Genomic DNA, 27,245 nt, shown 5'->3' with positions numbered 1-27,245 from the left:
TCAATAGAACTACCAGTTATGAAAAGGTTGATATCGAGAGCCAGCTAAATCAAAAATAGAATAAAAATGCAAAATACAGATGCATTTACAAGAACCAAAGCTTCACAAGATTTTCCTCTCCCTAGTTGATGTAGGCAAACCAACAGATTGTCTTTCTGTCAGGCAAACCCTGATGGAGATAAATGCAAAGGCTGGAGTGCACGCCTAATTTTTACACACAAGCTGCAACCAGACCATGGATTTATGCTTCAAGGCAACCAGATTTCTCCTTGTGCACTCTTACACACTGCTGTTGCACTCAGTCCATCTTGTTTAAATGCCTTTAAAACCAAACACAGGCTCTGCCCCCACCTCCGCTCCTACTAATTATATACTTTTTTGTTTGAAGAAGCAAGCCCTTTATTGCTCATAATTTCAGCTATCACTTGCTTGGGCACCTTCTACAGATCAATAGCACATAGTTAAGTGGATGAAAAGGCTAAATGTGATTGTCATTTGCAATTCAAGGTTGCGCAGTTCCCTCTCCCCCACCCCAGCCCCCACCACCTTAAACTTTAAAAGTACTGCACTTGGGTTTAATTTTAGAATACTAAATTCCTGTTGCAGGTATACAGTAGCTGTACATTCAAAGCCTTTTGTCTTAAATTAAATATCTGTCATTTTTTAAGGCCAGAATACTGGCATAGGTTATAATAAAAACTAGCGGCCAACCTGCAATTTTACAGATTCCATTGCTGGTGGCCATACATCTTTGATGGCAAAACTACATTGGTTGTAGCGCCATAAAATCAATAAATATTAACCTTTTCTGACACTTTCTGCACGGATGCTTTATCAGTCGCTGTCAGGTGATAGAACAGTCAGTGATGTACTGTATTTTTCAGTTCACAATCCATACCAAACTAAGAAATCAATGCAGATTAACAAACCTTTAAATACAAAAATTGGCAATGAAATTTTGGTTCTATATGATAAAAATGAAACCAAATCATGATACTGAAGAACGATAAATTTATTACAGATACACCTAGCTATGTGTGAAATACAAATACAGTATTGTTATGGCAAAATAATGACAGCAATGAAATAAATTCAATTTTATATTTCATGACTGACATATCTACAACAGCTTATAAAATAAAAAAATTATTCAATTATACAAATCCTGTATCTCAATACTATTTAGAAACTCACAGTCCTCACCTTGCTGAGAGACATCCATACCAGTTCAATACACTTAAAACTCTATTTCTAAACAATGTAAGCAAAAAAAAATAGAAGTTTATCAGAAAGTGAAAAGACACCATTTAAGTTATCTCCTACCCCTATAACTGTAACAATAACCATGTTTAAATCTAAGCATCTTAGAAGCCTAAGGCCTTTAATTATTGGAAAACATCTTGCTGTTTACAATCCATACTGTAGCAGGGTCCAGACTGAAAACCTGAATTGGTTTTATTTCTCCCTGTCCTGAACACTGTAATTTCTTCTATATGACACTGTACTTGTTTACCAGAGCTTTAGAAATTATGCTTAGATATATGTTATTCAGGTGACATTTTTTATTAAAATATGAGTTAGTCAGATAACATGGCTTTTCCAAAACACTTGACACTTCCTAAAAGCTACAACAGTATCTTAAAAGCTTAGGACAGAAGTTCTAATATTTCTTCAAATACGGAATCTAGTAGTAAATCTTTGAACAACACTGGCAATATGGGTCTATTTATAGTAAGAAATCCTTGACAAAAGGTGGACTATAATTTGGCTCTATTCATCCTATACAGCCAAAGTCTTTTAAAAGTTATCTTATCTGTAAATTTCAAATCTATTTTCATGTTTTTCTAACAATGCAGGTGGAGCATTGGTGTATGGGCAACAATTACTTTCTCTTTGAAATAACAGACAGTACCTGAAATACTAAAGTAAATTAGTAGAACCTATTGAAAATACAGACATTAACTTTCCACCAATCTTTTGACATATATGCCCTGTGAAGTCAGTAGTAGGTACGCAACAGTATTTGGACAAACAGGGAAGTGCTTTGAGAAATGTAATGTAATGCTATGTTATGCAAATGAAAGATAAATTCAAGTGCACTAGAAGCTTTATCAATATAAAATTTACACTTTAAACTGAAGTACAATTTTAAATTTACTGTTTCATTCTATAACATCTGTACTTCTGCATTAGCTAAGAGACCTACTTCTGCCAATCAGTATCAGGAGCAATCAGACTACAAATTCTATAATGATTTCTTTAAAAAGCATTGGCAAAAATAACTTTATTCAGTTCAGTTTACCTATTAATGCTAATATGAAAGGATCTGCGTTTATTTTGAAAATCCTAGAAAGTCTTAGGAAGAGAAAGAAAGAAATGAAAAAAAGATGAGAATTTCAGCAAAGACAAAGCCTAGATGTTGACAAAATGAAAAAAAAAAAAATTGAATATGCCTAAAAGCCTCCCATGTTCAGTGGGGATATAAGATTAAAGCTTATTCCTGTGCATTGCACGTAGACTCACCACAGAAAGAAGGCACTGACATTGCAAAGTTGTGAGCCACTTATGCACCAGTACAGCCACCTATTGAAATCTGCTTCATGAGTTGCCTTACATAACAGCATCGCCCCCAAATCAATCTTTTTTTTTTTTTTCTTTCCATTTTTGCTGAGAAAGTGGCAACAAAATTGAAGTACTTTCAGAATGAGGAGTCCTAGTCTCTCCATCAAAGTATCATTAGCTTTCTTTGCTTTCCTAAGATCCTTGGGAGCCTTATACTGCTTATACCAACTTAAAACCATTTACTCTGTGTGCTTTTGTTCTTAGTTAGTATCCCAAACCTAACTAAATCTTTCTGCATTTGGTGTGTCTCTTCTATTCCTCTCCCTTTTTTTTTTTTTTTTGTTACATATCAGTCATCAGATATAGAAGTAGCTTTATTTAACAAAAATTCTCAGGGTTAATTCTAGAATTATTTATTTTTATAATTTTAAAATTGATATCTCAAGACATTCCAAAAAATGTATTTAATCAGTTGGTCTCTTCCATAGCTCAAAGGTTTGCAGGAAACAGCATATGCAATGAAAACCCCACACAACTACAACAGAGAACACAGGATTGCATTCCTATCTTAGCTCTACTGATTTATACTATAAGTAAGGCCATACTGAACTACAGATAATTGAAATTTCATGATTTTCATACGCTGATAAATCTCTGACTTCATATTTACAGGATTTTTGCTTGAGTGGGTGGAAGCAAGCAAAAGCAGCTCAGAAAATTTTACTGACAATTTTGACAGTGGCTGAATTTGCTCAGAGGAAGGTGGATTACAAAAGAAAGGGTCAACAACCCTTTGTAACAGAATAGCCAGTAAAAGAATACTGAATACTATTGGAACAGTGAGGATTTACAGATAAATCCTTACCACATAAGGCTAACTTGAGTTGACTTGAAGCAGCTTTATCCCACAGGCACTTCATGATGGTGACAGGCACAAATATGTAAGGACTCCAAATGTTTCACGATAGCTCCTCCTTTTTAATTTTATGTTACTCATACATCCTAGCAACTACTGGAACTATTTTATTAAGTGTACAATCTATTGTTTAATAACACCTAAGTTCGAATTGTTCATATTCAGTTCTGAATTTCAGATATATATGCCAAATCCAAAATGTTTGCCTAAAACCTTTTGATGGCTCTTGAGATAACTTGATAATCAGTTTTATCTTTCTTTGCTATCAACATATGCTTTTATTTTATGTTTCCTTTAGACACTATTACTTCAAAGTAGGTCAATTCTTTTATATCTTCTAAAAGCTGTTTTCCGAGAACTGCTATCTACTATGACTTCGCAGACTTTGAATAAGAAGGACTGTTTTGGCAAGGTATGAAAGAGGTAGGGCCATAGTTTAGTATATAGTATGGTAGGTATCTTAATGCCTTCTTTGTAAGGACATTATACACTGTAATCCCAAACACTATAGAGCAACCAACTCTTCTTTAGCAACAGTATAACAACCACTAATCAAAAACTCTTCCATCAACAATACTCTAAGTTTCTGAAATGTTATTTAAGCAGTGATTGTGACAATCTATAAATAATCTTCTTTAAATACCTGAGAAGTCGTTTTAACTACACTGCAGAAATCTGTCGAGCACCTCTGTCTCTGGATGTTGGACACCTCCTGTACTTCCCACACCCAAGCAACCGGATTTGCACCCTTTTAAACCAGTAGTTTTAAACCTTTCATCCAGGCCTGTGAAGGCTGAACCAATACATCTGTATTGTCTGAAGCTTTCAATAATGGTCAGGTTTCTATGCAATTTACATGAAAATTGTATTCACTTTAAGGTCCCTTTTTACTATCAGAGAAAATTTTATGAAAATCATACTGCAATGACTCAGAGAATGAAAACATCTGTATTAAATCTGCAGTGGTTACTTCAGTACAAACCATTTATTTGACATTAGGTATTGATAAGCATGCACTCTTTACAATAAATGCAAGACATGCATAAAATATCTTAAATTCAGAAGATGTACTTTCTGTCTTTGCATTTAGATAAAGGGGTTCCCCACTAACTGGCCCATTGGGAGTGAAGAGATATGATATCAATCTCCATGGCTTTTTGACATGATACAAGAATTATAGACAGCCGACATGAGATGTATTTATATGAGATATCGTTTCATATTATGCTCTTATATGTTCACCAAGAAAGTGAAGCAATCTTTCTTCTGTGAGACTTCCACCTATCTTCATTTCCTTTAGTGCAAACAGTTATAGACAAGCTCCTCTTTGAACTGATAATTTTTTAGAGGTCATTCAGCCCATAATTTCAGGTCCTAGCCACTATCCTGATGGTCCTTCTTAGGAAATTGGACCCAGTGGGAACGTTTTTTCCTTCTGCTTAGTCTATGGGTCAGCATTTTCCTTCCCTTGTACTTCTTAATTCCCTTAAGTGGCAATTATTTAAGGTACAGTTAGAGAAGGTGCAATCTACATTCATCCAATAAAACCTAAATATTAAAAAGGACAGAAAAATCCAGCATGGTTACTAAGGATATATGGGAGAGCATTTAGCATTTGAAAGGTACCAAAGATCTGGTAAATGAAAAGATGGAAAAAATTATGAAGAACTATTGCAAGTAAAATAGAAATTAGAAGTACAAAAGAACACGTGTATCAGACAGATAAGGCATCCTACTTACAAAGGTCAAGATTCAAGATGCCATGTCAAGAAATTAATGGAAAGTTGGTGCAACATATATTGGATTAATGAAAACAAACAAAAAGCACAAAAGAAATTTTAAAAATCAGCAAGGAATTGCAATGATTTGTTTTTCACTGGAGCAATTGTTGCTGAGGGCTCTTCTCATTCATGACTCAAAGTAGGAAAGCAGTGAGCACACAACTAACACTTTGATTCAGTCTTTCCATATCTATGTACTGGTTTTGGCTGAGGTAGTTAATTTTCTTCACAGTAGCTGGTACGTTTTGGATTAGAGCTGGAAACAGTGTAAGTGACACAGGGATGTTTTTGTTATTGACAGCGCTTACATAATGTCAAGGCCTTTTCTGCTTTTTACCCCATCCCACCAGTGAGGAGCTGGGGGTGCACGAGGAGCTGGGAGGTGACACAGCCAGGACAGCTGACCCCAACTGACCCAAAGGACATTCCATACCATATGGTGTCATGTTCAGCATGTAAAGTGGAGGGAAGAAGAAGTAAGTGGGGGCATGTTTGGAGTACTGGTGTTTGTCTTCCCAAGTCACTGTTACGCATCATGGAGCCCAGCTTTCCTGTAGATGGCTAAACACCTCCCTGCCCCTGGGAAGTGATGAATGAATTCCTTGTGTTGCTTAACCCATTAAATTGTCATTATCTCAGTCCACAAGCTTTCTTACTTTTACCCTTCTGATTCCTCCCCATCCCTCCACTGGTGGGAATGAGTGATTGGTACATGGTACCTAGTTGATGGCTGGGGTTAAACCACAGCTTCAACATTTTTCTGATTCTGAAATTATTTGTAATTATTTGTGCACTTATGAAAATTTGTGTAGAAAGCAAATAATTATTTTGTGTAATTTACAAAAAAATTTAAAATTTAGATGACTTGCAAGTAGATTTACAAATATTAATCATTTAAGCTACTTATCAAGAGTAATTTTAGTGCAGCTGGTTGGAATGCCAGTAACATCTCACAGGAAGAAAAATGTAAAGGGTCCTCTATATAATGTACAGCCATAGTGAAAAAGGCCAAGAGATGGTGGCATTACATAGGCAAAATACACTCTTCTATGTTTACTTGAAACATGGTGTCCACAGGTCTTGGAATGTCGTGGTTTTGCTCACTGGCCAGCCCCTGGGGCTGAGGATGGTTTTGTCCAGGTGGATTTCTGGACAAAAAGCCAATCAAAACTCTCAGTAACGCCTTTGCTAATTACATATTTAAGAAAAATGGAAGAGAAGGTTGGTGGCGTAATTGAAATGAGTAGCAGTTGAAATTAGGTAGCCATGTAGGGAAAGAGAGAGGCAGACCCCAGGTGGGGGTCAGGCCACCTCCTTCCCCGGCCCTGGGCCGGGTGCAGGTCTGGCACTGAAGTCCCCCTTCTTTCATGTAGAAGAGTGAAGGAAAAAAAAACTTTAGAGGACTGACTGCTTGGACAAAAACTGCTGCAGAAGAATTCCAGCCGAGAGATAACGAAATGTTCAAGGCCAAAGCTGCAGCAGGAGAGAGAGGAGAAGTTTGAAAGGGGGGGCTGCTTCTTCTCCCTTTTACTCTCTTTCTTCAGCAGGGAAAAGACTGAAAAATAATCCCTGCTACCTTTGGAAGATTGTTGGGGTGAGGAGACCCCCATGCTGCTCGTGAAGGAGCCTACATTTGAGTAAGTTGATGCATGAGGAAGCCAAGACTTTATGAGAGACCTGAGGTGAGGCAGAGTCTTGTTGAAGAGTTGTGACCCTTTAGAGAACCTACGCTGGAGCAAGAACGGCTCAGGTGGGATGTTGGGATCCGTGTGTGGGATCCATGCTGCTGCTGAAGATTTATGACCCTGAGAAAAAGGCTTAACGCTGGAGTGAGAACGGCTTAGGTAAGCTTGGGATCCAAGTGAGGGATCCATGCTAGACCCATGTCGGAGAGGTCTATCAAGGACTGTTCTCTCGTGGGGAGGGACCTCACAGGAAAACAGAGGTGGACTCAAAAACCATTATCCCCTGTGACCCTGTGGTGAAGACCCACGGTAGGCAAGTGTCCCCTTGCAAGTCCATGAAAGAGAAAACCTTCAGGGCCTGGGTAACCCCCAGCCTCCGGTCTTAGCCCAGGAGGGGGGTAGGCACAGCCCTGGAGGCCGACACAGAGCAAGAGAGAAAGAGAAAGAGTTCCAGCTATGACGAAAAGGAGTTGTTGTCCTCAGATACCAAAAGAAGAGCTTTAAAGTGCTGCAGAGTTATTGAAAAGACCTGGAGCTCCGAGAATGGAGAAAGAGACTGCTTCTCCTCCTTGGACTGATAAAAAGGGGGGAGAGGTATTTCTGTAAATATATAGTACTTTTACTTGAGTAGAATTATTGTAGATATAGTTCTTTAGTTTTATTTTGCTAGTAATAAATATTCATATTATTTTCCCAACTCAGGTCTCTTTTGCCTGCATAAACCTTCTCTCAACTTAAAGTAATGGTGTAGGGAGCAAATTGACCCAGATCAAAACCATGACATGGAAGTACCATTAGTTCAACTTCAGAAGTAAGGAAATAATTACTCTATGATGGAGATGCCATAGTTGAGAAATTTATTATTCAGGCTTATTTATAGATATTTATTATTTATATTTTCATGTAAATCAAATTTATATAAAATTATTTATATAATTAGAAATATATAACTATTTAAAGTTTAACATAAAGTATTAATTATTTATGTTATCTAATACATGTATAAAAATTGACAACAATTTTAAATCCAAATTTTCATTTTGTTCTTCTTCAAGTTGCATCTTACACTTTACATTCACTTCAATGAAAATAAGAAATTAAGAGCTTTATATTTCTTAGAGTTCCAGCATAACTTCCCTGGATGACACACTAAGAGATCTAGTCTTAAAAGAGCTGCTCCTGATAGGAAAGCAATTTAAATCTTCAGAGTATAGGACAATCTCCACATAAGAGCCTCTCCACATAAGAACATCCTGAATCATTCCTAGGTACTATACACTTTTATTTCTCCTGTAAGGTTAATATCTTCCTTTTTGTTTGTTTGGAAAGTTTTCTTGATGACTCCCATATCTCATTTTTTGGTGTTTTTATCAGAATTTTAATATGTTGATTTTCCCATACTAGTATTTTCTTTTATTATTTATATTTGCCATACACTATTATGCACATATATTTTCTAGTAGAATTAAATATTTTTGTCTTTCTGAATGGCTGTCGTGTCTTAAGGGCTTTCTTATACTTCTGCACTTAAATATTTCAGCCTGGCTTTAAAAGTTTTATGTTAGGATATCCTATTTTTAGCACTAAATAGGCAATAATATGTCTTGTTCTTCATGAAGGATATTTTATCTATTAGTATAATGAAATAGTAGCTTGGAGTAAGATTACCTCCTTTTCATTGGTGAACCTGCCATCCTAGCAGAAGCAACAGTCTTTGTGGACACCAGCAGAGATCCAGCATGTGGCTACCAATGCAGTGCAAGGTATTTGCAAGGCAGATGCCCAACTGAGGGTGTTTTGAGGGCAGACACAAGGCTGGCATTAGGGCTTCACAGAAAACTGCAGAACTGATGAGGGTTTTGACCCCTTCCAGGTCAACCGAATGGCTCCCCACCTTGGAAACTAGAATGCCATAGGAAGGAACAACAGAAAAGGAGGCACACACGAACACCCAGAGTAAATGTTTAGATGCGGGCAAAGAGATTCAAGCTGCTCAGGAGTAAAAGCTCACATCACAAAAAATTAGTCACCTTGTTGCAAACTGGGATAGTTCTTCAGAAAGGAATGACAGCTGTTAGGGAATCACCAGCGCAGGGGGCCGTGGACAGAAAGGCATTGAACAGAATGCAGGACTGTGACTACCTGTTATTGGTGCTACACACAATATAAAAACCCCTTGTGCGATAGCCCCATGCCTTATTGCCGACTCTCTGATGGAAAAATAGCACAAAGCATGACACCCCTTATACTTCTGCTAACCAGAGGTACTAAGAAGTGTTCCTGACTTTGGTGTAGGGAATATTTTCCTCTTCATTTAAAACTATATTCTGAACATTTTTTTCTTTAGTGAGACTCATGGCTTTCACTCTTAGCCGAGAATACCATTCACTTAAAGGATGTAACTAATATTAATAGTGGTGGGCTTTGAATATTAGATGATGTAATATTTGCATCAAAATATCTCAACACCTTCTTTCATGTCACTCAGCAGCAATATATGCTGATTGTTCAGGAAAAGCAACTAAGGGACTATGAAAGGAGTCCCTATGCTCTTCAACAGCAGCAGAAAAAGCTATATACTAGAAAAAAAAAAAAAGAGAAAAAAAATACTTTCATGACCCCAATTTTTTTTCTACATCACTTGCTACCTGGAAAGCACCAACTCTGATGTCATGACCACCCAGATAAAAATATTTGCTATGAAATCTCTGCAAGGCATACAATGCCTTCTAATAGAAGACAGCTATAAAAATAAACAAATGACTCGGGTTTTTTTTAAAAATAGATTAATTTTTCTTGAAACACAATAATACTTAATCTACATATGTTATAAGGAACCTGGCTTTCTCTTTTACAAACAGAAAATCATTTATACTAGGTTTTTATTTCAAGCACACACTAAAATTATTATTCTTCACAAAGGAGGAAAGGGAGTGTCTGCCAATCAACATGACATGCTATTGAAAGACTGGCACTAATAGCTATGACAAGAGCAAACCTATTTGAAGCAGAGCTGCTGCTGCTGCTGCCTTTTTCTTTTTTTAAAGTATACCAGCCATCAAAAATAATGTTTTATCTGACTAGAAACCCAAGCAATATCGCTGCTGTAAAAGCTTGCACCTGATTTGCCTATATCTAGAAATGACAATTTTAATATTGTTTCAAATGACAGCATTTAAAGTGTTTTATTTAAACAGTGATAAAGACTAAGAACATTAACTATTCCAAGAAAAGTGTTAAATACGCTTGCACACAAAACTATATATCCTTTATTTGGAGGCTTTACATCAGGTATGAATTACAAGTTTGCATAAGTACTCAGCTGACTTGTATTTCCATTGCTTCATTGATAAATAACATTTACTGATTTTATATTTTTGTAGTTTGATAAATTCAGAGAGCATAAGAGCAAACAGGCTTTTATTATTTCATTTTTCCTATTTTTTTTTACAACTCTGTATTTCCTACTAAAGGATCGGAAAATGCAAAAGAAAGGATGAGAAAAAAAGAGAAAAATTTAAAAGCAGAAAAGCACTAGGATACTAGTATAATTGCTATATTATCAGGTTCTGTGTGTCCAATTCACATTCTGAATAAGTCTGCAGTTTCCACTTGGTAATACAGTTATACTTTGATAAAATCACATAATAGATCACACCATAACTTTTAGCAATCAATTTTTCCTCTTAATAATTTGATAAATGTAGCTGTCAAGTGGGATAAAGATCACAATTTTATTTGGGATTAACTATTTGAACTTTCAGAATTCCATTCATGAATATTGCAACTGTTACAACTGATAGGATCACAATTTTGTCCCTTGTTGATGATGTAATCACGCTGCAGGTTGCTAGTACAGCCCTGTTTCTCAAGAGCTGAAGAAACTGAACGAGAAACGTGTGGCCTCTTGAAAAGTGCACTTAAAGTTTGCAAAAATACTTTTCAAGCACATATAAAAGAGACCTTGAAGTAAATTTTTCTCATTTTCACTCTTCTCTGGAAAGAACTAAAACATCCCCTAACTATGTTCCCCTAATCTAAAACAGAAAGATGCAAGATATAGGCCCAGTTTCATGAACAGATGATTAACTGAACTGCCTTTTCATTGATTTCAGATTTCAGGAGCCAATAACACAGTACGGGAACTGCCAGGCAAAAGATCAGAATTTCATAATGAGTCTTCCAACACATTAAAAAAATAAATAAATGTATGTTCTGACGTATTTTATTAAGGGTTTAATGACATACCAGAAAGAAACAGTTTAGGCAAGTGTATTACCATTTAGTCTCAAAGAGAATAAGAATTGAGTGCTGATGATGGAAACGTTGTCCCTCTGAGAAAGAACACTCTGGGGGTTTAGTTGTCTCCTCAGCTACTCCATTGCTATCACAACACCTAAACACTTTTGCTTCTCAAACACACAGCCCTTACCAATAGGCTGCAGATTAAAACTATCTGAAGATTTAAGAGCAGAAAGGACCAGGAGATGATAGTCTGACTTCTAGTATATCAAAGCCCCACAAGTTTTCCAGTGAACCTAGCAACATTGGGCCCTCCTAAAACCTACTTTCCAGAAAGACGTCCAGTCTTCTCAAGGCTCAAAGGAACAGAAGAGGAATAATTTCTTCTGCTAGTTGCTGCCAGAGCTCAATTGACCTCATATTTAAGTGTTTGCACCTTGTTTCTCATTTCAATTTGTCTGACTACGCTTTCAGTAATTGATTTTACTTAGGCTTTTCTCAGCTAGACTAAGAGTAGCTCATGTCTGATATTTTCTCTCTGTGAAGCAACTCATACACTATAATCAAGTACCTATCTATCATTTGGTCATGAATTATGTAACTCTTCATGAACACTAAGCGCTCAATCACCACGTAGGCAGCCAACTGCCAAAACACAGTCGTCACGATCTTTGTTCTGTGGATGCCCAACCCCAGAGCCACCTATAATTTTCATGGAGGCACAGGCACACAAAACTGTACTTCCAAGCATTCTCCAGAACATGTCTGTGCAGCACACGGAAGCAGCTCACGCTTTTAGTTCTGCCAGGATCCATAGAAGTAAGCAATCCTCCACCCCTACTCACAAGGCCCTGGGTGGCAGACTCTCCCGGAGCACGCTGGATAATTTGAGAGCATAGTATCACTATCAAAAAAACCACAAAAAAACCAAAAACTTGCCAAGGAGTACAATGAATTGATCTGCCTTCACTGATTTTTTTTTTTTTTAAAGACTTCCAAGAAAGACTTTATATGACTGCTACTTCTAAATTAAACATCATCAAATTTTCCGTTCAATGTCTTAAACAGTTCCCTAATCACATGGTTGACTGTTGTGGAGCCATTTTCAAACAAGACCACTGTGATTCAAACTGTGTAGGCATTGCACCTGTTCTGCACATGAGGAAACCTGGACAAAAAGCAAGACCATTATATCTTTTGCTCATTGGAAAACTGGGTTATTCTGATTTCCTAGAGCAGCTTTCATTCTTGGAGATCATCTTCACTTTTTACAGTGCAGCACGGAAATAACAATATCGAAAAAAACACCCCAGTATTATCACATAACTTTCAACATTATCGCAAAACCAATAATGAGCAAACTGTTCCTCTTCTCTCTGAAGAGGCTTTTGCCTTACAACTAGTTTAGTATCCACAGAAGACTACTATGCACACTGTGAGGTGCCATGGGCTCTGCAGCTATTGTAATAATGGAGATGTTCAGCCATAGATATTACACCGCTCGGACATAAATAATGCATCATAATAGGATCATAATGCTTATAAGACAAGAGCTCCTAAATGATGAACATTTAGTTCCAACTGAAATTATCACTACCAAGTGATGCTGCTCCAATGCAGACAAAGCACTGAGAAAGACAGCTGCAGAACTGAGCCCTGTCAAGTTCTACCGCAGGTAGGGGCTCTTTCCCTGTACCACTTGTCAAACTATTCAGGCTCAGTTCAACTCGGTATTGCAGTGTAGCATCAGTTGGAAGAAAAAACATACCCAAGACTTTTGGGAACTCAGTGCATACAAGAATCAAAAGATTTCTTCAGCTTGCTTTGAGACTTGCAATACAGACAAGCCCACAGTGAGTAACTCAGAATTTTTTTATCAAATAATCTCATTTTTAGAAAAATCGCTAAGTTGATAGTCACCAACATAATATGATAATTCACTCATCTACTGCATTCATTTTCCATTTGTAATGACATATTTTCAGATTTGCACATTGATAACATTGATACATAAACAGCTTCCACTGGAACCACATTTCTATGACTAAAACATTCACTGCAAGATTCCTGAGGTTGTTAGTAAGACCATTTATGTTCTTAGAACAGCAGTAAGATCTATCATCATTTTAAATGTGATTTTAAAAAGAAAATAAATTAACATTGTGGGTAATGGATTAACAGTCTGTATTTCTGGCTTTTTTTCAAATAAAACTTCAATTTTAAAACAGTCCTTGAGAAAATAGGTCTGAGAATATGAAGAAATAGGCATGAAGTTTTTACACAATGACACACAATGACACTTTAAAAAACAGATTTGATGACTTGTATAAAAAATTAGAGGTTAAATGCATAAACTTGTTTTTGAACTGTGATCTAGCAAATTCAATCTACAGTTTATGTGCAGATGCATATATCTCTGTAGGCCTGTGTGCATTAAAGGCCTCTTGTTCAAATGCAGCACACTTTAAAAGTTAAAGACAAAGTATAATCTTGACTGTTATTGGTTTAAAACATATAAGGTTTATAAAGAATATAGCTGTATTGTTACAACTCCATGACAGAGGGAGCCTATAGCAAAAAGAGGAAAGAAAGTATGAAGACCTGGTTTTGTGGCATTTCCATATATCAATTTCTCACAGTATATAGAATCTGAAAGATGCAGAACAGAAGTTCTGAAACACCTTTCAATTACAGTATCGTCCTTACTCCTGTAGAAGCCAACTTGCTTCGCCTTCCACCTTCCACAGCCTCTCCCTTAGAAATGCAGCTTCTTGAAGCTCCTTACTACCACTGACCCCATAAATGCATACAGTGGCTGCCAAAGAAAGCTAAATAAAAACTAATACTACTGCATCATACTATAAAGAGCATTAACTTTAAATTAGAAGTACAACTGTCAATCTTAATTTCATAGATAAGAAACAGACTTGACTTCTACTCCCAGCCACATCTTAAAGGTACCCCACAGCTCCATTTCTGGTGAGGAGTTTCTGACTGTTCTGCAAAGTAGTTGGAATTGTTGTCTGTCTCTTTACCAGTGATGAGACTTACTCTATTTCTATCTGCTCAAAGTAGCAAAAGGTTTGGCTTTCCTGTTACAAAGCAGTATTAGAACACAAAAGACAGACAAATATGTTTAAGTTAAAAAAAATCAATCTTGTATGACACTTTCATATTCCTATCATCCTAAAGGGTTGTATGTTGTGTTGTTAGATTCTCTGTGGGTGCAGCCAATGACCAATAAGTCATCAGTAACCGTGAACCAGCCACAGAACAAATCTCATTTTTATAAGGGATGTTAGCCAGGGCACGGGAGTTGTCCTTCATTCCTCTAAAATTGTTCTCTAAAACTTTTAACTCTCAGATGTCCAGCAGTCAGAAATGGATTGAAAAGAAGAAAAGAAACTCCCTTTAATTTAAGTCTGATATGAATACACAATTATCACCTAGGTTTCTCTCTATTAGCGTTTCTTCTTGAAAGGAAAATACACTATTTTATTTTAGCAACGGTATTATGCAAACAATATTTCAACACTTTTGTTGTATACCAATTCTGGCAATAATTAGGTGACAATCAGTTCTTGCTACTAATAATATATTTGTACATTACCCTGTTTAGTGCAAGGGGATTTCTACAGCATAAAAACAAATGTATAGAAATGAGATATCATTAATACACCACACATTGTTGACTATTTTCCCATGTTGCCAAGACAAGGAAGTTGAATAGTTTTAACTGCAGCATGCTGCAATGAACGATTAATTTACCCAGATACAGTCTTGAACAAATAACATGAAAATGTACACAAACATTTGTAATTTTGGGATGTTAGTGATTCTACCGGTGTTGCAGCTCTCTGTGTATGTCTGCTATTCGTCTACTGAAAGCATTTGATTTTTTCATATTAAGTGGGATTATTGTAGTAAAAATCCAACAGTGTTTGCATTTAAGCTCTGAGTTGAATATGCATTTGCTTCAGTGAGAACTATGGTGAAATGTGATCAGTTTTCTGACCTATTTTGAAATTGGTATTCCGCCAACTGGCATTTTGTTTGCACATCCAGATATTATCCACCATATGCTGACATGACATGATGATTGGTTCCAAAATGAAGTGGAATACTTGGCAAATAGAAATATATGGTACAAATAATACACTGTCTCTAGTCAGGAAAGCAAGCAGTCATTTTGAAAAGACTGAGAGGTTTTAAAATAACTAGGGTGTACACACTGCACAGAACTGAACGAAAGCTCTTCATGTTGTGGTTTTTTATGGGTATGAGGGTCTCAAAAACTGAGGGCAATTCCTTACAGAAGAAGATTAAAATCTGACACAGGAGTACTACTAATAGTAATTCAATGGAAGATTAATTTGCATCTCAGGAAGAATTTGGCCCACATAGCTTCTTCCTCCTCTGGATTCCCCAACTCCTTCTTCTCACCATCTGTTCTTTTTTCCCACTGCTCTGACTTGCCTTCCCACCCAGTGATGTCTAAGTTATTTGCTTCTCCTGAGTTAAGATCACATTTCATTCAAGCTGCAGCCTAATTTTGTATTATTTCTCCTAACCTCCTGCCATGGAACTCTTAGTTTTCTCCTACCTCGATTCTTCCATTAAACTTCTGCCTTCTACTATGAACTATAGAACCTATAAAAAAAACCAAACCCTACAAAACCCCTTGTTCCTAAACAAAACGCACCCCAACTTTCTTCTTTTAATTCCTTTTTCCAAAGCAACGGTTTTGTTTTGCATTCCTCCAGTGACTTCTGTGTGTGCTCTCTAATGCAGAGCCTGAAAACATATATCTAAGTTATTGATTGATCTCTGCTGTTCTATCTTTAATGCCAAACATTGTCTACTTTTTTTGTAATGAAATCTAAGAATGTTTAAAGTACATTAATTTGTCACTGTATTTCCTACGGAATTTTGTTTTTCCGTTCCTGGGGAACAGTGTGAGTGGAGGGACTTAAGACAAATGTTAAAAAAATATTTCTCTGTAAAAGTTCAACTAGATTTCAAAATGAAGCATCTAAATAGTACGCACTTCTGATGTTTATTTATTGAACTACAAGCTTTGCTTGTGAAACATGAATGGATTTCAGTGCTTAATGCATAACCTTCAACTCTAGTGAAAACTTGAAGAGGATTAAGCCCATTTTAAATCCTGTTCTTCTTCAGAATAAATGATAATAAAAGAACAAATGATAATAACAACTTCTCATTTTCTTATTACAATCATTTAAACATGTACATATAGAAAAGAAAAGAATTTGTAAGCAAAGAGAGGAGCGACCTTACCAGCATGCAAGTATGCCAGATCAGGATTTTCAATGTCTGGGTGTAGTTCTTTCAAGTGGTTACGAAACTCCACGGGGATATTGGTTCCATAGTCACATTTAGGGCAGTTATACATTTTTACTCCTTCATGCTTTCCTGTATGCAAGATGTGTTTACGGATATTTTCTGCACAGTTAGACCTAAAAAGCAATGAGAAAAAAGAAAAAAGATTATATAATACTTTATTTCCTAGTAGTGGTTCAAATAAAAGCTAGTGTTATAACAGAAAATCAGTTCTTAATAGTCATTCTTCACTATGTGCACAATTTTTGCATCCTCTTGCATAAATATTGTCCTTTGCATGAAGGCTCCCAAAGCTGTTTCAGGTTAACCAAACACTACATCTGAACCAGAAGTATTAAAAAATTATTGATTTTTTTACATTTGCAGAAGTCTTAAAAGTTTTATTTTTCTCACAGTAGTCAGTGATGAAATTAAACAAAAGTCTTTAACCTAGCAAAACCGAAATACACAAATGCCTATAACAATCCCAACAGAGCTCAAATGAACCTTTCCTACACAGTTCCTAGATTCCATAGGAGTTGCTGTGAATGATTTTTCTAAGTATGTTCCACCAACTCTCACCTCACCCTATGAACTCTTCCTAGGAAAAAGAATTGAGTTGTTCAAGTTTAGATCTCTTTGAAAATACACATGGATTCTGATACATCTTAAACACAGCTTTTGTGAAAGCAGTGGAGTTTTCATGCATAAGAGTCAGAATATGTATATAATTAGTTTAATGCATTTCAAAGGAATATTTCTAATGATATTTCTGAAAAAAAAAAGGAATGGAAAAAGATTTTGCATTTCTTTTCTTCAGAAAGAGATCCATATGGCAGTAATTTTTAATTTCCAGTTTTTAAAATTTTGCAGTCTCATTACAAAATTATTTTGCATTAGAATTTCCTACTTATTTGAACTTTGTGATGAATCCTATATAAAACATACTGCTGCTTCATTTATTTCAATCAGAAATAGCCATTATACTTTTTCTTTAATCGAAAGATTGGCCTGTATATGCGTGCCATTGTTTTGGGATTTCATTTAATTTTTAGACTTTCTTAGTACCATATACTATTATGATCACCAAACTAAGAACAGTAATTCAGTTTAACTGAAAAAAAAAAGTACAAACACTCATGTGAACTACATAAATGCATAATACTTCACAAATATATAAATAAGACAAGTCTAGTGTTTGGGGCAACTGATTGTTTATCTGTCACTATTAGAAATACCACAGTAACAGGCAACTAAAAAAAGGACCCCCAAAATAAACTGGAAGTAGCAGCTTGAAGTTCTGCTGGAGTGCTTGTCTCTCCCTCGGAAATGGTCATAGTAAAGTTGGTATCTGCCTCACGGTGCTGCCAAAGCTCACCCTCTGTCATGTCCATCTGCTATATACTGGTATAATGATCAGACTCCTGAGAATGTCAGAGAAGACACTTATCACTGAAAAATATAGAAAATATTGTTCCTCAGCATCTTTCAGGATTCAGCCCTAAAAAAATTACAATGCTGATAAATGCTGTTAAAATTAAATATATACTTAAAAAAAGAAAAAAAAAAAAAAGAAGACAGTGTACCCTGCAATGAAAGCAGAAGACAACCTGGTAACCTTCTATCATGGGTTATACTTTAAAGGGCAGTAGATTAAAGCTGAGCATATGAATCTGAAATAAAACACCTGTGTTCTTTTAGCTCAAGTCTGATACTATGTTAAGGGAGAATATAAAAGTTTTTACTTTGAAATATTTCTCTGAAATATAAAAAGGATCTGTTGAAATCTATATAAGAGTTGTGAAGAAAACCCAGACTGTTCAAGTCATAAAAGGCCAGTTCTATCTCCTTTGATTTGGAATTTGCTCCAATCACTTTAAAAAGAGAAATCCCAAAGTCTCCTTTATTCAGTCATCAGTAAAAATGAGTGACTAAACACACCAACATACTGATATAAAAGTTTTAAACCCATGTTTTTCCATGTGGCAAGGCCAGAAAGGCTTAATCAGAAATGAAGAATATGAGACCACAAGGCATTACAAATGGCCCCACAGATTAGGTTGCAAGGCAGCAATTGCAATCATAAAGTAAACAATGAAGGTAACAACTGGCAAGTCCAAGCACTTTTGAAGCCAAGTAATACCTTTAAATATGACATGACAAAAGTACTGCACATAAAATGTTTTTTAATTATTCAGTGTGCTTTGAATGTCTGTTTTATTAGAAGTCTTCTTGAGCCCATGTACTGTACAAGTATGTTATTATATGTCTGACACAAAACACCTCCACTGTTTAAGCGTGTAGTTACATCACTTCATCTCTTAAGAGCAAACACAGAAGTCTGTGATTTTAAACAGCACTGTATTTTCATTAAAGCTATGCATGATAAGCATCTAAGTAAAACATTATAGTGTTGCAATAGTGATGATAGTTCAGCATTTGACAGGCCTTGTATTATAAGATTCACTTCCATGTGTTTATAAACTTTGAAATACAAATTTCCTTTGTTCTGAAATTTGGAAGTTAAAGCCCAGCTCAAAAGAAATAATTCGAGGAAAGTCTTCCTGTTTTTTGAGTTCCAGTCTAAATTACAGCCACAAACAAATAAAAGCAGCTTTTAGGAGACTAGTCTGTATTTCAATAAGGCTGAACCAGAGGTTTCCAAGTTAAATTATTATTATCATTACTTAATGCAAGCACCCTTTCGTCCTCATGATCCATTTTGAAAATCAAATGTATATATTTCTGTCAATTTGTCCATGCTCTGCAATAACAGGAAGTGATCTTACTAGAGGGACTTAATTAGTCTAAAGCTATTGTCAATGGGTTTATATTCAATTCTGATGCAGAGAAACACAACAAAAGGTTCTTTTTATTTCATGTCTTGCAGTAAGTTTTCTTGTCTGTGTTAAATATGGTAAAAGAGGAGATGGAACTAAGGTACATTGCGGATGAACAGGAAATACGAGGAGCTGAAAAGCTCAGCCCATACTTCCTATGCAACAAGCCTGTATGACTTAATCCATCACAGACTGATATATTGGGAAGGGCATAGGCCTACTTTCCCCTGCACACATCCAGGAGAGCTCCCACATTGCTGTAAAGGACAACACTGTGAAATAAGGGAGACAGATGGCAAGCTTCTCCTGAGAAATGCAGCTACTGCTTAAGATGAACAGAAAACCTCTTTCGGATGAAGATAAAAAAGGGCTTTTATCTCTAATGCTCATCGCACAATTATGTGTTCACATTGCTGTTCTAATTGCATATTTCATGTTGCCATTAGAAATCCATTCCTACCAACCAGTTACCTCTCTGTCTTTTTGCTGCTCTCAATACATTAAAGGTTGCTGTATATTTAAATATAAACTGGAAATGAGTTATTGATTGTAAAATGGTACATAAGTCACATAATCACAAAATGGTTAAGGTTCTACAGGACCTCTGCAGATTGTCGGATCAAACTCCTCTGCTCAAGAGGACCACCCAGGGCCAGTTGCCCAGGACTTCTACTTTCAGCCATCTTCTGAATGTCTCCAGGGATATCTTCCAGCCTCCCTGGGCTACCTGTGCCAGCGGTCAGTCACCCTCACCGTGAAATAGTGTTTCTTGGTGTTCAGAGGGAACATCATCTATCTTTTTGTTTGTGTCCACTGCCTCTTGCCCTGAAACTGGGCACCACTGCAAAAGAGTCTGGCTTCCTCTTCTCTACAGCCTCCCTTCAGATATTTGTGTACAGTGATGACATCCCTTGAGCCCTTTCTCCAGGCTGACCAGTTCCAGTTCTCTCAGTCTCTCCTTATTTGAGATACTCCAATGCCTTCATCATCTTAGTGCCCCTTAGCTGGACTCTCTCTACTATGTCCATGTCTCCTAGGGAGCCCAAAACTGGGCCAGCACTCCAGGTGTTGTCTTGCCCAGAGTGGGAGGGTCACCTCCCCTGGCAATCCTCAAAACGCAGCCACAGGTATTATAACAGTGAATAACACTCAGCTTCCAATTGATAATTTCAGTGGCACTAGCACAATGAGGCTCAAAACTTCTCCACAACAGGGCCTAAAGCAAACTTCCCTACTCCAAGGATGAGAACAAAACAATTTATTCAAGGTTTCAGCGGTGACTGTGCTTGCACAGGTGTCATCCACAGAGTGACAAGGAAACCTAATGCCATATGCCACATCCATCCACAGCATTGCCTGCTTTTTAGCAGCATTGGTTCACCTTGCTGGGAGAGTGGAATAAAGTGGAAGATCAGGAGCTGCATAAAATGGCAAGACACTTTGTCAATATGAGAAGCTGTTGCCATTGTTTAACGTGTCCTCCCTCTCCTACCCTTATATATATGAATCAGTTAAGGCATTATGCCAAGAGCATGAAACAGAGTGCCCGGTCTACAGAACACTGGGGAATTCAGCTTCTGGTGAGCGAGGAATTGCCTCTTGCCCCTCAAAGTAAGTATAACTGCCCCTATGAAGACATTTTCTCAGTTGTATTTGGGAAGATATAGTGTGACAGTGACCGGATTCCTGAGCAAAACTAGGTCTACCCACTGTAAACAGCAGCACTGTTCAGGGTTCTGGGATGGCAGAGCACAGATGTGCACTTTGCAGGGGGCAGAAGTGGGAGTTGAAAGTCAGTAGCAGGAAAACATGGGTGGCACGACAAGTCTTGGAGCAAATCTGTGCCAGGTGGGGAATTGTCAGCCTGAAGGTCCCCACAGTAAGTGCTGTCTCTGGTTATTATTCCCCCATCATCTCTTCCTTCTCTCCCATCTTGCAGGGCTAAGCCAGCCAGTCTCACTAGCAAGCAGTACAGGTCATATGAAGGTAGGGATTTGGGCATCCCTTTCCCCCTGCAGAGGGGCTCTGCACTCCCCTCAGCCAGCAGCACTGGTTTAAGCAGCGTGTGTAAATAGCTCAGCTGAGTAACTAACTGCAGAGATGTGGCTGCCCAATACCAGAGCTATTTGCCGTCCTCATCTTTTACATGGCATTTTGGATAAAAATCATGAAATTAGAGAAATTCACAAAACAACTGTTAATTCTAAATATGCCCATGCAGAATAGGAATGCTCCTATATTTTCTGAGGGTTCTCTCCATGAGGACATATTAGCACTGTATTCAACAGCTAAATGAAATATAGCAGGAAGTAATCAATTTTTATTATTATTTTCCTATTTACTAATAAGAAATTGAAATTAGAGCACTCTTCCATTATGCAGTGCCTGACATTATCAGAAAGATGCTTACTGCAAATATGGAAATGGAAGGTTTCAGAGGTGCAAATGAGGCAAAATGTTAATTATCTAGTCCACTAAGTTTTAAAAATTTTAGCACCTTGCAGGGCTCTTATTTGCACAAAACAAACCTTTTTCAAAAGGTCTTCTCTAGGACATTAGGTACAAATATCTTCTTTCTGCAGAGAAATGCATATAATGTAAAAGACTTATGGCAGCTCCATGGACTTCACTATTTATAACAGAAAAACAAACACAGTGATACAACCGACCGATTGAAAAGATTTCTATTTTTCCCTTTTTTGTCAGTATGAATCAAGTTCACTCTCACATCAAGAGCATTCTGAAGGCCTTCTGCACAGTTTATAACCTGTTATGCAATCTGCAAGAATACAGCAACTGCAGTATTGTGACTGAAAAGTAGCAAGTCTCCAGTTACTTTCTTCTAGAAATAAAAGCAGTTGTGATGAAAGCAAACTTCTCAATGAAGCAATATATATCATGGTAGATTCTTAACCTCAGTTATTCACTAAAAGTTTGCAGGTATTTCTTTCACAGAAAATGCCATCTAACTTGGAAAACTGCCTTTAAATCAAAACTGCAATAATGTAATAACACTAAAAAAGGAGAGCCATAGATTTTTAGAAATGCAAAGTCATACAGAACATTCAGCTTGACCTCATGGACATCAGAGTTCATAAAATGTTTTCCCATTGATTCTTTCCTCAAACTATAATGCTTTCTGGTACTAAAACATGGTTTTCAGAGACACATTGAAATCTGATGGAAAGCAACACGGAATCCTTTGAAATCATATGGAAATTACAGTTGATCACTCTCACTTTTACAAACTGTCATATTTCTCATCCTCCTGCATCCAGCTAACAGTGTTACGTGTCTAACACGCCTTGCTCAGCTGTAGAATCCCCTGATATCTGGACTCCAGCAGATGAGCTACAGAGACCCAGTTCCCTATAATTCACTTTCAGTAATCATCAGATTCTTCTTAAACTCTTTTCAGTTGTAAAGATTTGAATACTTTTTTAAGTATTTAAGCTTTGAATACTAGAATTTACACCAGTGCTGGATACATGGATGCCATGACTTTCCATGTGCTCAGAATCCTCCAGTTGCAGCCAGGAGTTCTGGAGCTCTTGGATCCTCCTGGAAGCACCAAATGCTCAAGTACACTCCTTTAAAAGCAAAGACCTTTCAGGTTCTTTTCAGAATTAGTGTTTTCCAAAACACAACCCTTCTAGCCTGCCTTTGTTTCTTGCTGTCATTAGGTTCTATGAAAATTAGCATTCAGTAGGGTGGCGGTAAACAATCTAATGGGCAATACTTTCTTGACAGGAAAGAAACAAATATCTCAAGCTGTGGTAATTTCATTATACAAACAGGCTTATTCAATCAAAACCTTCAAAATGATAGTCACCCTGCCCAACTTCTACTAAGCAAAAACCCAGACACAAAACCCCAAAAAATCTACCAAGCATAGTCAAGATTTAGCTACATTTCTGATTTTAAAATAAAAGAAACTTACTGCCAGTTAATGCAAGCTAGCTACGTTATAATACATAATCTGCACATAGCACTGGCATTCAGTTCAGAACACAAGTTTAAAAATTAAATTATCAGCTTACCTCTTCGGTGCTACAGGTCAGTAGAGTATTGCACAAGAAATAATAAAAAATAGCAAAATATAATAGCAAAAAATACATTCTGTAATGTGTTGAAACTAACATTATAAAACGGCAATAACTATTATACATTAAAACGCACATATAACATATATATGTGCCTATATACACAAGAAATGTAGCACATTTCCTCAGCCTTCTCACTACTAACGTGCACCTGGGTTACTTCTTCCTTGCTCTTCTCCGTTCAAAGTAAAAGCTCTACCTTTTATTTAGGTTTTGAATGACTGGGGGGGACAATCACATGGATACAAGTGCTAGCTCTCTACAACTGACCTCAATTATCAAGTGGCTTACAATACCATTGCCGGAATTTGCAGCATATGGCTCCATGGGAACTCAGGAGGTCAACTACAACGTACTCAGTGCCAGCTCAGTTTTGCCCGTGTCACTGCTGGCAAACATCTCCCTGTGCTGCTCCTAAAGACCTCTGGTGGAGAGTGGCAACGAGTTGCTGGGGAAAAGCAACGTCTTTACCACCATAGCTGTTTCTGCAGCGAACATTTGCTCACAGCTGATGCTTTTCAACTACACCAAGATACGATGACTGAAGTACACACCCACAGTGTCATAAAAATGCATGCCCGACAATCTGGTGGCCACATGTATTGCCATGTTTTCATGTATCTGCATGTATTGCCACTCAGAAAATATGAAGTAGCCCATAAAAGAGAGTACACTACATTTACAGGCTTTAATGAGATTTTATAATACAGTCAGTTTCACAAAGAAAATAATAAAAACGTATTTGGGATTTATTCTGATAGTGTTATAGCAACACCCAGGGATAATAATCGTAATGTTTTCTGCTTTTCTACATTTTTAGTTTGCATTTTTTTCTGTAATGATCTATTTGTTATGACATACAGTATGTGTGACAGATGTCCAATGCTGGCTGCTAAAAAGTAGCAGAGCCCTGTAGGGAAGCAGCAAAAACTTGTGCGTCAGCACTGAAAATGATGGAAGATTGATAATTACCGCTTGTGTCTGAGCTCCATTCAGCAGACTAGCATGCCCAAATTGTAATTTGGCCATAGCTCCACCATTCTATTTACAATGTATTGGAATGAAAATTCCCAATTTCAAATAATTGATCCTTACAACTACATGTGATACAAAGAGTAGATTACAATAGCCGAAGTGTACACTTTTAAAGGCAAATTCAGGATAACTTGAAATTCTGAAGGGAAAAAAGTGATACACTGCAGTCTTGTTTACCTCTGAGGAATCTGTAAAGCCACTTACAAACCCTGCACAGTGAACAACTACCAAAGTATAAACCCAGTGCTGGCATCTAGATCTAGTCCTGAATTTTCAGTCAGAGTATTTTTCTCAAAACAAAACAAAAAATAAATCCAGAATCAAAACCACAACAAACAAAAAACCCCAAAACCAAATACCCAAATGACAACAAAAACCTGAAAAAAAAGAACAAAATCAAAAAATCCACTTTAGTTCACAACAGACTGCACAATTTAAAGAAAATCTGATTTTTGCAGATAAAAATTCTCTGATTCCAAGGAAGTAAGGTTTCCTGCCTTAAATGCTTCCATTAATTCTACTTTCCACAGGAAGACAATGAAATAAAGAAGACACATAGACAGAAGCCTGCAAATTATGTCCAAACTACTAGACTTGGGCAGAACAGGTGGAAAGGGTACAGAAAGGCAGGGAAATGTGCCTCAGCTTTCCACCTGTGCTGTGGTCCTCACTGACCCCAGAGGTGCTGGGCAGAGCTGAGCTGCTTGGCTTCTGAGTCTGCCCCAGTAGCTCTTCAGAGAGAACCTCAGTTTCTCCTTTAACTGAATAGAGAAGAAAAAAAAGCAACAAAACCCACAAACAAACAAACAAACAAACAAAACCCAACCAAACAAAAAACCACACAACAACACAACAAAACCAAAGGCAGTTTTTCATAGGACTGATCTGCTATTGAAAACTCTCTGTAACATTTGCTAGAACTCCTGGTTTCCACCTTGCTGCAGGCAGAGTGGGCTCTGTAATGGCCTGGCTCAAGGGCCCTCTGGATCTGCATGCCTGCAGCGTGAGGGATGCAGAGGTCTGCTGTGCACAGTGCACTGCTGCACTGTGTCAGCCAAGGTTTAAGTGGCAGAAATAGCAGGTGGAGTTCATCTATTTCACGGTAACTGAGAATAATCACTCCATTGTTCATGGGCTTCCTCCCTCCCCCTTTCCTTTCTTCTTGGAGCAGATGGCATAAAAGAGAAGTTGGTCTGAGAAACAGCATCTCTGCAGTGGTGTAAGGATGGAGACTGGGCTTTAAGTATCGTAGGCCCTGATTTAACAAGGTGTTTACGCATTTGTGTAGCTTAAGTACAAGCAGCCCCCATTGACTTCAAAAGAATGACTCACAAGGTTAAATTTATGTACATGATCAAATACCTTGCTGAAATGAGGCCATGGAAAACATCCACTTTTTAAAAAAGCTAGAATGAATTTAATTGAAGACACGCATTTCCTTTCAACATAATTTTTTTCCCTATTGTACTTCTTTTAATGACCACATAAAGTAACTGAACAATTCTGTAGACTCTGTTTGTATATCCGCAGGAACACATAAAGTATTTTCACAGATAGAGAAGTGCAGATGGAGCCTAGGAAAGGGTGTGGAATCTATCGACTGCACAAGATGAAACTGGATTCCTAATGTTGCTGGAGTCACAAATGATAGCAACAGACCCTAAAGGCTGCCTGTCAATCTCAGATGCAGATGGTACTTCTTCCAACTGGCCTCCGTGTCAGTTCCTTCAGCCATTTTAGTGACAACACGGTTCCCTAGAGGGTAGATCCTGTTGCTTTGCAGCCTGGATTCATACCCAGGGCACTGTGGTCTGTACGATCTCTGCTCAAAGTAGGTTTTTTTAATGCTAATACACTGCCTCTCCTTGCCCTATCCCTGCCCCAACCCCCCACGCAAAAAAGAGATGGTCGTTTTCTTTCTCATTTCAAATGTTCTAATTTATCAAAGGAATCATCAATAATTGTATGAAAGATTCACTTTTGTTATGCATGCCAAAAGTATATATAAAATCCCTGCTAATAAAATTTACAGATGACGCTGTAATTGGCAGCATGATTAATAATGATGACACTGCCATCATACAGAACAGTTTCAGAAGCCACGCCTGTTCAATCAAAGCATACACATACAAGTACATGTTAGGTTTTGCTACCTTTGCACAATGCATGCAAGTAATTAAGAGAAGGCTGCGAAAAGCTGTGACACTGAAAATTATTTAGGGATTAGTGGACCATCGGTTTAATGTGAGCTTCTAGCATGATGCTATAAGCAGAAAGGTCCCATGCCATCTTTAGACAAACAAGGTAGCAAACTCTTTATGACTGGAGAAACTAATTCTAGAATATCTACTTCCTGCATTGCTGCCTACATTTAAATAAACAGCCACAAAGTGATTATAAATAGAAATAGACGTTAAGTAGCGGAAAAACTCCAAAACACTTAATATATCCCCTTCTGTTTTGCTTACTGCATTTGAGCTTGGGGCATGAGTAACTTAGCACAGAGTAAAGGTGTGATTAAGGGACAACTTAACTTAGAGAATTCCTATGCAAAACCAAAAGCAATGACTACAAGTAACAGTCAAATTCAACTGAAAAAGAAAGCACAATTTCTTCGGTAATTAATCTTTCACACAAGGGGAGCAGGTTCTGCAACTTTGGACGTCTTCAGATCAAACCTGAATGTGTTTCTAGATGACAAAATTCAGTCAGATGCAAGAGGTTCAGTACAGAGCAAA

General features: G+C 37.3%; 1 protein-coding gene across 1 annotated transcript in view; it reads right to left on the bottom strand.

Annotated features, from left to right (window-relative positions):
• Positions 1 to 27,245, bottom strand: part of ZNF407 (zinc finger protein 407) — a 339,349-nt gene that overhangs the window by 84,606 nt on the left and 227,498 nt on the right. Inside the window, 1 exon segment of the mRNA XM_050321189.1 lies at positions 16,488 to 16,666. Within this exon segment, the coding sequence (XP_050177146.1) occupies positions 16,488 to 16,666 (179 nt within the window).

Source organism: Myiozetetes cayanensis, unplaced genomic scaffold (genome assembly GCF_022539395.1).
Source record: "Myiozetetes cayanensis isolate MyiCay16 unplaced genomic scaffold, myiCay2020 scf1, whole genome shotgun sequence".
NCBI classification, from domain to species: Eukaryota; Metazoa; Chordata; class Aves; order Passeriformes; family Tyrannidae; genus Myiozetetes; species Myiozetetes cayanensis.
The sequence above is the reverse complement of the archived record's forward strand: the minus strand, read 5'-3'. Positions and strand labels throughout refer to the sequence as shown.